Here is a 12,354-nt window from a genome sequence, read left to right as displayed (position 1 = left end):
GGGGGGTATTCCAAGTACGTGGTTTAGTGACTAACCTGTGTAAGTTACCGGAAAGTAAGCGGTAAACCTCCTACAAACCAATGGCATTGTTTTTGTTTGGAGAATAAAGCTGTAAAGCTCTTCTATTAGGAGGTTTACCACTTACACGGAGTTAACTTACCCAGGTTTGTCACTAAACCCCGTACTTGAAATACCCCCCTGGGAACTAGACCGTCACAATCACTTGTTGGGATTAATTTACACCTCTGCAAAGCTAAGGACAGTGGATTCTTAAGAAGCCAACATATTTGATAATTTTTTTGCACTGAAATCTCTTAACTTAATGTTGCTGTATAGACTGGAGTGTCTGTTCTGCACACAACCAAAGCTGTACACATTGTAATGCTAAGGCTACATTGTCATTTTATAACTGGTAGTAATACTACAATAGGGTGTGTAGCATGATCAGTAGCCTTCTCTGTTTTCCTCAAGGTCTCTGGGTCCAGCTGATTTGCCGTAATAAGGATGTTCTGCTTCACTACTGTGCTGCCCACAGAGGGTGTGATTGAGATGAATTACTGGTGTAATAGAGCAACAACAATTAGCACATAGCTGCAGGCAACGACAAGTCACAACACTGATTATAACCAGCATATTATTGTACTACTCCAAACCACATTGTTACGACATTACAAAAACATACTGTAGAAGTGCGTGCACAGATAATGCCCTGAATAAACCAGAAAGATCACATACTGTAGCTCAATGCTATGCTGCAGTGGCGTCAGTGAGGCCAGTGAAGAGTCACTCAGTGGCATTTTATACTCTGAGACAAATAGGGATTAAATCATCTGCATGTCTTTCCATCTCCCACGCTCCCTGTCCCCTAATTCTCTCTCTCTCTTACTCACACACACACACACACACACACACACACACACACTGTCTGCACACTGTCTCCACACATACATTAACACACTCTGCATCAACATGCTCCTGGTCTCCTCATGCACACACACACACACACACACATACACACACCAACCGCTAACCCAGTTCAATTTCACTGTTGTCTTTTTGTTGGTCATGACCATGCATTTTATTCAGATCAAATAGAATGGTCTCCTTTTTTGTTCATCATTCCCTAGATCAATTAGAGTGTTTTGTATGTCATCTGTGCTGTGACTATTACTGGAAAAAGTCACCAGAATTTCTCTCTTTCTTTGCTTTGGAGTTTATGTGAATTCCTACTTCCTCATTGGATTTCATGTAACTAAATATGAAAGGGGATGGAAGTGGGAAGGGGTTTCTTTTCTGCATTTGTGGCTCTCGAGTTCTTTAGATACTCGACACGTGTAACCTGGAACTGGTTTTGGGCTCCATTCAGAACAGTATATTGTTGTTCTCATGTTGTGCTTTCCCCTTCTTTCATATGCATGGAATGTATGAACGCATGATGTACTGTAATACGCCCTGTGTAGGTGTGTGATACAGATGGTGTCAACCAACCGATCTCATGATCTCATCAGATGAGATAAGCCTGAAGTAATGCATTGAAAAGTCTAACGTATGTCTGTTTGTGTGTGTATCTCTTGTCTCCAGGGACTCCAGTCAACCGCATCCCTATCATGGCCAAGCAGGTTCTGGACCTGTACAAGCTGTACAAGCTGGTGACGGAGAAGGGGGGCCTGGTGGAGGTCATCAATAAGAAGATCTGGAGGGAGATCACCAAGGGCCTCAACCTGCCCACTTCCATCACCAGCGCCGCATTCACGCTCCGCACACAGTAAGAGACAACGCACGCACGCACACACACACACACACACACACACACACACCCTCAGACCATGTGTATGATCAAGAAAGAAATTCTCCCAAAAAACATCCCAATCACCAATATTTGAATCAACCCGACTGCAACTCAAATAAATCGCAAATATTTATAAAAACAAAGTGATACCTGACCCGCTTATTTACAGAGTGTGCGCTTTTAGTTAATGTAGGCTGTATGTAAGTAAAACCTTTACATAAACAGGAACAGAGAGCCCTCTTTATTGACGTCAGCCTACCCATGATGTCCCTTATCAAATACCTCACGAACACAAAGCGTATAGTATTTGTCTGCTCTCCAATTTCAGGTGCGGCCATTTTGTCAGCTTTGTCAGCTAAAAAGTAGCCTGCATAATACTTTCACACCTAACAGATATTAATTTGGTCAACTTTATATACACATAAAATTGTATATTTATCTTAAAGAGGACATAGAATGGATGAATCGAGTATCGTACTGTGTTCTCTGATGTTAAAATAGTATATATTCAACTTTGATTTATAAAAAAATAAACTCAATTGCAATTTTACCAGCCCAATTAAAACCTTATATTTAGGCTGGGTATTGAAATGGTCCTTTTGACTAAATCGCGCCCTCTTTGGCAACCCCAATTCATCTTCAATGGCTTGGCGATATTTGACATCACAAGTAGGCTTTGTTCTAATTTGCCCATTTTTTAGTGGCTAAGTCAAGATTTTCATGTGAAGGAGGGCACAACCATGCCTCATGTTCATGATAGCTCTTTGGTTATGCAACCTCTCCTAATTCATCAAAACCAAGACAAAAATGGATTTCATTATATGTCACCTTTTAAGTTTAGTTTTAGTTTACTGTTGTGTATGACGTTAAACAGGGTGTGTTTAGACTTGGGAAGTTATTGGTGTGATGTAGAACACTATATTACTGGGACATTTCAAGCTCAAGCATTAATAGTAATGCTTTGTAGCCAAGGCTAATTTTCTCTGTGAGAACCTGTAGGTTTCTGAGTAGATTAGAAGGCATCTCACAGTTCTTGGACTGTGCTACCATCTGTTTTATTTAGGTCACTAGTGGAAATTACTTGTACATAAGGATATGTGGATAAAATTGATTATGTGATTGAGTTTTCTATTTCATTGGTTAAAATAAATGTTGAAAAACCAAGTCGAAGCTGGGCCGCTTCTGCTCTATATTAATGTAAAACAAATGTTGGGTGGGCAACATAGCAAACATGAAACTGTGGTCTAATTGGATCAAAATTGACGTTAACACGGACAGCAGGTTGAGATGGGGGGGGGGGGGGGGTTAAGCTGTCAACCCATCAACCCATCAGTCAACCAACTGCTGTCATTTATGAAGAGGTATTATTTATGCTCAGAATGAACAAACTACATTCCACAGTTCCCAGACCTCAACCCCTTTGAAAACCTGTGGTGCGACTGCGACATTAAAAATGAAAATGCAAAACAGGAACAGTGGAATGTATTTTGTTCATTCGGGGCAGAAATACTTGTTCATAGGTGCTGTTTGCTATGCAACTCAGATGTGCAGCACTTGCAACTAAATATTAGTTCAGTGATTTAAAGTGAGGTTAAATTTAGAATAATAAGATTCAGTTTGTGCCAACTGCTTAACGCTGAGGAGAAAAATATCAGCACTGGTATTTTTTATATAAATAATGTGGACTTAGATTTGAGTAATGATTTTCCTCATTATTCACTTTGTTTAACACACTGCTATTTATTTGAACACTGAACTGTAGGCTAAACGTTTGCCAATAAGCCCATATTTGGTTGTGTGACATTTCAGACAACTCACGTTATTTAGTAGGCGAAATCAGCTGATAAGTTTAACATTGCTATTTGTTGACATCAAGCATGAGAAGGAATGCCCGAGTTTTTTCGGCTTCTGTTCCGCAAATACATTCTGGCAGTTTTTTTTTTGTTTGTCTTTTCTCAAGCCCTTATCGTTCCGCTCCATCTGATCATCAACTATAGAAACACTTGCTAACTTGACACAAGAGAGAAGAGAGGAGCCCTGATGAATTTGCGGGTCCATATGCAACGTCGGTAGTGTGTGTATAGGACGATCCGGCTATATAGCCTACATGTCGGGTCAACATGTCATTTCCAGGGCTGTGCGGCCATGAAGGGCTGCAGTCACATGTGCTATTTTTAATGTTGTAATATTGAATGGTTTTTACCAATAAGGCCAGGGAAAGAAATGTATGCACAGTGCATACAGGATTGCATCTGCTGGTGCACACACACACACACCACACACACACACACACACACAGGCTTTGTGGATCACCGAAGGTCTCAACCTGCTGACCTCCATCACCACAGTAAGCGACAACAAACAAACACACACACACACACACACACACACACAGATAGAAGGGAGGAGGCTCAATATTCACATACATGGTGTCTGTGTGTGGGTGTGCATACATGCACCGCCTTGATGGTACCATGAGCATATACATACTTATAGCCGTACATGTTGCTATACACTGTTGATGTTCCTCTTGTCAATCAATGTACATACCTTGGATTCACACAAATATGTGGAGAATTTCTCTATCTGAAAATTCACATGGTAACATTGCATCTATCTATTGTGCTTTCATTCTCCCTTGTTCTTTGTACTCCCAATATATTTTGTTCTTTCTTCCTCATTTCGTGTGTGTGTGTGTGTGTGTGTGTGTGTGTGTGTGTGTGTGTGTGTGTGTGTGTGTGTGTGTGTGTGTGTGTGTGTGTGTGTGTGTGTGTGTGTGTGTGTGTGTGTGTGTGTGTGTGTGTGTGTGTGTGTGTGTGTGTGTGTGTGTGTGTGTGTGTGTGTGTGTGTGTGTGTGTGAGCGCGCGTGCGTAGAAAGCTGTCAATGCCATTGATTTCTTGATGTGATTTGAGGGTCAGGGGGCACAATGACCGTGTTATTAGAACGGCAGGAAAGAGATCGCTGTGGGCTCTCTGTCTTTCATGTTTTTCATCTTTTGGTTTTGTTTTTCATCTCTCTTTCGTCTCTTTTCTTCCTTCTTCCCTCGTTCACCGTCTGCCCCGAGACTCTGGTCGTCTGTTTCTTTTCTTTTCTCTCCTCTTCCTGTCCACCTCTTCCTTAATATCTTTTCCATCCCCCTCTCTGTCACCATCTTTATCCCCTGTCCCTTTACACCCTGTATTTATGCTCTTCCTTTCCTCTTCCTTCCCTCCCTCTCTCCCTCCCTCCCTCCTTCTCTCCATCCCTTCTCTCTCTCTCTCTCTCTCTCTTCTCCATGTTTTGCTTACACCCTCTCATCTCCACTCGACCCCCACCCACCCGCCCGCCCCCACATTGCCACACTTGCTCTTCCCCATGGCCATTTAGTGTCCGGTAATCGCGCCGACGCTGGATGTATTTTTAATGTCTAGCGAGGCCATGCCAGCGCACGCCGCCCGCTCTAATGGACCCGCCGGTGCTAAGCGGAGTCGAGCGATGCGGAGCGGAGCGGAACGGAACGGTGCGTGCCATTGATTGCAGCCGTCCCCTCCATTATCCGCTGCGCCGTGGCCCTGATTTATGTGGGCAGGAAGTGCGTTGGCACTGGCGCAGGCTTCTGCTCCTGATCGGGAGCCGTGCGGCCGACAAGCCTGTGCGCCTGGACAGCACTGGACAGCTGGAGTAGAGCTGAGACAGAAGCGGCTGCCCTTCAGCTGATCTAATGCACCATCTCTCCGAGCTTCCATTTTCTTTCAAACTCTTTTACTGCGTCTAACCTTTTATGATCAATCGATTTTTCTGATCTTTTATTGTTAATTTCCAATGCACTTTGAAATGGCAATGGAGGAATGTTTTTCTGTATAGATGACCTGGCCTGTGGCGTTGTCTTGGGCAATGTCGATACTGGTTACAGTATGTCGTTGTGTGTGTGAGTAAACGCTTTGTCTCTTTCATTCCCTCTCTCACCCTGTGTGCGTGTGTGTGTGTATGATCTGTGTGTTTGTCTGTGTGACTGACATGTGTTCGTCCTTGTGTGTGTGTGTGTGTGTGTGTGGTCTGTGTGTTTGTCTGTGTGTTTGTCTGTGTGACTGATATGTGTTTGTCCATGTTTGTGTGTGTGTGTGTGTGTGTTCCCCCCCGTCTCTCCTCAGATACATGAAGTACCTGTACCCGTTCGAGTGTGAGCGCAAGGGCCTGAGCTCCCCCAGCGAGCTGCAGGCCGCCATCGACAGCAACCGGCGCGAGGGCCGTCGGCCCAGCTACAGCAGCAGCATGTTCCGCTTCTCCCCGTCGCCCAGCGCCGCGCCGCACATCCTCTCCCCTCCCAAGATGCACTTGGGCGCGCTGGGGGCCGGGGCCGCGGGGGCCCTCAACGGGATGCAGGCCTCCAGCCCCTCCCTCAAGAAAGGAGTCGGTGAGTGGAAGCGGCTCTGGCTCTCAGCCAATCAGAGGAGGGGGGAAAGAACGGAGGCTTGGTCGTGTTTGGCCAATGAGGAGGGAGATGGGAGGGGAAGCAGTTGTGTCATGCGGCAAAAAAAAAAAAAAACGGAGAAGGCCAAGCCAGCGAAGCGAGCGCTGGGACACGGTTGGGCGGTGCAGACGATCGTGCGCTGTGCTATGCTATGCTGCGCTGCGCGCCTGTGTGTGTGTGTCTGTGTCTGTGTCTGTGTATGGGTGAAGAGCTCCCTCTGTTGGCAAAAAATAGAAGTGCACTTTATTTTCTTCAAAAACCCAGGATTTCATTTCTCACCACTCCCATACAGAGCTGACATATTTACATGGACTTAAAAGAAAGACCTGTAAGCCATATCAGCAGTCATGTTTAGGATAGGGAAGTTAAAGGTATATTTGCCTCACAAAAATGCTTTTATGAGCTGCTCAGATTTGCATAATAACTCTTGAGAGAAAGAGTTGCTCAGTAAGATGAAAGCATAGAGAGGTGCTGGGGGGGTGTTCCAGGTGGGGGTGGCTATGGCGAACCAGGTGTGTCAAGCCACCAATCAGAGATCAGAGCTCAAGGGTCATGCAGGGGCCAGTGACGTTCCCACGGCAACTACCCAAGGCCCCAATCACTAGAGTGTGACATCTGTTGGTTCTGTTTACAGGAATGCTGACACGGCCACTCTTATTTACATGTAATACACAGGTCCACACACACAACCCCCCAGAGGACCCTTGATAGGTTGCTGTGTGTGTGTGTGTGTGTGTGTGTGTTTGTGTGTTTGTGTGTGTGTGTGTGTGTGTGTGTGTGTGTGTGTGTGTGGAGACTGTTCACCTCATCAAAGTATGTATTGTGCTGCTTGACTATCTGTAGACTTTATGTAAATAAGGCGTTTGAATGTAAATTGCAGAAGGAATAATGTAGAAGGACGTATAGAATAAATCTATAGGTCCAGGTGGAATAATTCGGGATGCATATATATATAATTCGGGATGCATATATATATATATATATATATATATATATATATATATATTTTGCATATATATATATATATATATATATTTTTTTTTTGTCAATGAGTGATCTATAACTACTGTAAAATATAATCTTCTTTATATTCAACTGTTATAAACATTCATCAAGTTCCTGTCACGTGGTAGATCATCAGCTGTGTCAGTACATCGTAAAACTCTGTCTCTCTCTTTCACTCTCTCTCTCCCTCCCTCTCTCCCCTCTCTCTCTCTCTCTCTGAAATTTAAATTTCAAATTCAAAGGGTTTTATTTGCATGACTATAAAGGTACAGTGTACAATAGGATGTCTATAACATCACAAAACACACACACACACACACATACCAGTACACACAAAGTCACACACACATAAATATGCTCTTTCTCTCTCTCACACACACACATACACACATGAATAATCATGAACAAAGGGGTGGGGGTATTACTATAAATAAAAAGATATATCTCTCTCTCCCTCTTCTCTCTCTTTCTCTCTCTCTCTCTCTTTCCTCTCTTTCTTCCCGTCTCTTCTCTCTCTCTGCTCTTTCTCTCTTTCTTTCCTTCTCTCTCTCCCTCCCTCCCTCCCTCTCTCTTCCTCTCCCCCAGAAGACATGGCCTCCTCCATGCTGGCGGGCCGTTCCCAGCTGGCTCTGTCCCTGGGGCAGCAGCAGGTGGCGGGCCTGGCGCGGGCCACCACCCTGGAGCAGCTCCGGGAGAAGCTGGAGACGGGCGGCATGGCCGCGGGCCTGGGCGGGATGGCGGGCTTCGGCGGGGTAGCGGCAGCAGCGGCGGCGGCGGCGGCGGCCGCAGGGCTAACGGAGGGGCCGGAGAGGAAGATGGCGCGGCTGGCCGAGGAGCAACAGAGGCTGCTGCAGCAGGCCTTCCACCACAACCTGCTGGCCATGGCCTCTCAGGTCCCCATGAACATGCGGCTGGGCAACGTCAAAGGTCAGCCATTTTAACCCTGTGGAGCTGCGTGTTGTTATTTCCCAACTATTAGCTGCGGCTTATACATTGATTTAGCAAAATTTCTTCAGCTAGATACACAGGGTATTACTGTATGGAGTTTGTACCAGTTATGCAGATGCACTAATAAACACAAAACTTGCGTGCATATTTAAGAAACCTTTCATATTGTTCAACTGTTCAATTGTTCAACTGAAGACTGTTCAACAGCCTGTATTTTCTGTGCATGCTTCTGTGCGTAGCATGATTCATTCACATCTGTGTAGTTTACGTAGACTTTGAGCCTTCCTTACTCAGCCTGGATACATGCGTGTTCACTATCAGTACACATATGATGTTCACTCATTTTTATTGCCCGTTGTGCTTTGGCAACACTACCTCAAAAGTCATGCTAATGAAGCAACTTTGAATCGAACAAACCATACACACACTCATAAAACGCCCTGTGTAAACACACACACACACACACACACACACACACATGCACGAGCACGCGCACGCATGCACACATACACACACACCTACACACACACACACACACACACACATACACACACATACATACACACACACTGCATGGCCTATGTCTCCTAACACCCCCCCCCCCCCCCCAACCAAGAAAAGTTTGAAAAAATGATAAATAGAATATGGGCCCCATCTGACAAGGGTTATAGGAAGTGAAAAGTAGTTGCTTTTGGCCAAAATGAGTTTAAACCTATCGGCATATCGAATATTAGCTGAAAATCAATATTGTGCATCCCCTGAAGTTACCCTGGAAAATCAATAAGGTGATTTGCTGAGCTGGTGCTCTTAGCCAGAGCAACTTATAGTGAGCTACAGTCACTACAGAGACTACAGACAACTTTTTTGTGTCTTGCAGTAAATACTGTGACGATATTTCTTAACTTGTGGTTTGTGTTAGCTTGCAGACTATGGAAGTGGTCTGAGACCGATAAAGAGGAACATTATAAGAGGTTAGCTCAGATTAGGTTAGACATTATGTTGAACTAATGTCCGTCAGCATTGCAGTAATGAGTGCAGTGCTGTCGTTGGGATGGTGACGAGGAGCTCAGCAGGGTCACAGCTATATACTGTATGTAGTTATATCTATGGTCACAGCCATAATATGTAGTTATATCTATGGTCACAGCCATATATGTAGTTATATCTATGATCACAGCTATATGTAGTTATATCTATGGTCACAGCTATATACTGTATGTAGTTATATCTATGGTCACAGCCATAATATGTAGTTATATCTATGGTCACAGCTACTGTATACAGTACATGTAGTTATATCTACAGTATAGTCACAGCTATATATGTAGTTTATCTATGGTCACAGCTATGTAGTTATATATCTATGGTCACAGCCTCTAGGAGGACTCTTCTGCTGGGCCTATTGGTGTCCCTTTTGCACTGTGGCCATTTACACACATTACTGGACCCTTTATGTTCCATAGAAAGTGAGAGTTTGTGGTTCTGACTGATCACTGGTTTTGGTCCACCTGGAAATCGTGGTAAATGAGTTTACTTTAATGCAGATGAGTGTTGTGCCACCTGATTCAAGATCACCTACGCTTTGCTGAGGGAAGATGTCTAATCATTCAACCATCCTCCTCCTCTCCTCTTTTTTCTCTGCACTCTACTCATCTTTCCTCTCCTCCCCCTGCTTCTCCCTCATCCTGTCTGCAGCTGAGGACAAGCAGGACCTCTCCCTCAGCATCAGCACCTCTGGAGCATCCAGCATCAGTGTGTCTGTAGAGGTCAATGGAACTCTATACTCAGGTACGTACACACACACACACACACACACACACACACGCACACGCACACGCGCACACACACACACACACACACACTGTTTACTGTTTCTGCCTCTTTCTCGCTCTGTCACTCTCACTCACATAAGACAGAGAGTCAGATGAAAAAATTCTCCCAATCTCTCCCTCTCACACACTCGTGCACAAACACAGTCCTGGTCCTAAGCAGTGTTCTTATTCGTCTTTGCAAGTGAATGTCATCTGTCTGCTGGAGTGAGAGAGTGCGTGTAGTCAGATCTGCCCGCTTACTCACTCTCCCCTCTGTGTCCACAGGAACGCTGTTTGCCCAAAAGTCTGCTGCGCCGGCCGCATCTGTGGCCCCTACAGTGACCTCTGCTGGTCCGAGTGGGATCTACACTTTCCCCTCCAGCCACAGCCCCTCCTCCAATGCCTCCTCCAAGGGGCCCAGCTCAGCGGAGCCCTCCTGCAGCGGCTCCCCTTAGTCTGGGGAGGCCCTTCACCCGCTGCCCAGGCTCGCCCCTCGGCCTGGTATATCCAGTACATCATTTCTATATGAAAAGGAAAACGAATCAAAACTGTTGTACAACCAGTACCTCAATGCTCCCGTCGACCATGGCTGTCCACACACACATACACACACACACTCACACAAACATACTTACACGAACCCACACACACACACACACATACATACATATTCAAGCATACGTGCACAGTTATTTTCTTGTGCATGTTTTTAGCCTCTCTCCAACACACTCTACTCTCTGCTCTCTCTCTCTTTCAGTTCCTCACACATACAGCCAAACCCCTTCCTCTTTCTCTCTATATCTTCTCTTTGTTACAGTTACACACACACACACACACACACACACACACACACACACATCACACATACACGCACAGTTTCTATGTGGAGCAAAACGCTAAACACAATCAGCTCGTTCAGCCTGAAACACGCTGACCTGTGTTCACAACTGAACTTGAAGATTTGATTTTGATTTTATTTGGATCGTTTTTTTTGTTTTGTTTTTGTTGTTGTTTTTTTCAGTGATTTTTTTGTTTGTTGTTGTTGCCATTTGTTGTCTTTCCGACACGTGTTTTTAAAATGACACTTTTTGTTGTCCTCTCCTCTCCTTCTCCGTTCTCTGTGGTTTTCTCTTTTTACATACCTCAGATCAGACCTCTTGTCGTGGGGGAATGACACGAGTACGTCTGTACTTCAGGAGTTCGACCACACTCTTAACGCTCTCCCTCTCTCTTTCTGCTTCACAGCTTATCCTACTTGATTTGCATTGAAATCAGGAGAAGGTTGTGGTTTAATTTTATTTAATTTAATTTTATTTTATTTTTATTTTTTGGTTTTAACGGCTCTCTTTCTCAGCGCTCACAACCCTCTCCACCGCCAGGAGGGGGGTAAGGGGGGGTGGTAAGGGCACTGATGGTTGGAGTTGCAACCCTCCATCCCTCCTACCCCCCTCCGCCCCCCACCACCACCAAGTCCTCACCTGTGCCCAACCCCCCCTTCAAAAAATACCTCACTAAACCTCAGTGTACGCTTTCCCAGCATGCAATGGGAGAAGGCTGCCTGAACGATGTTACAAGTTGCTTGAAAGAAGGGGGCATAGCTAATCATTGCCGCCCATCTTTTTTATGAAATATATATATATATATATTATTCAGGAAGAAAGGTAAATATTTTGTATCACTTCAGAAACACTTGAACCTCAGAGAGATTTCAATTCTCTACTGCTGCTCTTTGCTTTATGTAGAAGGAGACTTTTTATTTGAAAAAAAAAAGAAAAAGAAAAGGTTCAGAAGTGGGGGAGGATGGTGGAGATTTGGGTTCTGGGTGTTCAAATGTTAAACCTGTGTCCCGGAACCCATCAGGATAACAGCATGGGAACCCATCCCCGGTCACCCAGTTCAGCTCACCTGTCGTCGACCAATGTGAATTCCGGTCCCAGACAGGGCTTTGATTAGTCAGTCAGTCTGTCAACCACTTATTCAACCAGTCACTGTCAACCAGTCACTCAGTCAGCCAGTCACTGAGTTACATGATGCACATAGTTGCCTGATACCAAATGAGGGAGACCTCACTCTCTCTTTCTCTCTCTCTCTCTTTCTCTTTCTCGCTCTCTCTCTCCCTCTCTCTTTCTCTCTGTCTCTCTCTCTCTCTCGGCTGCGGCCACTTCTCTCCTCTCTCCTGGCGAGTAGAGTTAGTGTGTTTGTCCTGGGGCCGCCCTCTCTTTGGGCAGGGCACGGCACGGAGAGAAGTGCTCCCTCTCAGGAAGACTCCTCGTGTCTCCAGCGGATCCGTGTTTTTGTCAAAGATTGAAAGGAAAACATGTTCAAAAAACGAGAAAAAATGAAAAAGGAA

General features: G+C 45.0%; 1 protein-coding gene across 1 annotated transcript in view; it reads left to right on the top strand.

Moving 5' to 3' along the window:
- The window catches only part of LOC134095260 (AT-rich interactive domain-containing protein 3B-like), a 72,030-nt gene extending 60,930 nt beyond the window's left edge, over positions 1 to 11,100 (top strand). The window contains exons 8-10 of the mRNA XM_062548711.1: positions 7,819 to 8,172; positions 9,889 to 9,981; positions 10,290 to 11,100. Of these exons, the coding sequence (XP_062404695.1) occupies positions 7,819 to 8,172; positions 9,889 to 9,981; positions 10,290 to 10,459 (617 nt within the window). The 3' untranslated portion in view covers positions 10,460 to 11,100. The remainder of the gene's footprint in view (positions 1 to 7,818; positions 8,173 to 9,888; positions 9,982 to 10,289) is intronic.
- The last annotated feature ends 1,254 nt before the right edge of the window (positions 11,101 to 12,354 follow it).

The sequence above is a fragment of the Sardina pilchardus genome, chromosome 11 (genome assembly GCF_963854185.1).
Source record: "Sardina pilchardus chromosome 11, fSarPil1.1, whole genome shotgun sequence".
NCBI lineage: Eukaryota > Metazoa > Chordata > Actinopteri > Clupeiformes > Clupeidae > Sardina > Sardina pilchardus.
The sequence above is the reverse complement of the archived record's forward strand: the minus strand, read 5'-3'. Positions and strand labels throughout refer to the sequence as shown.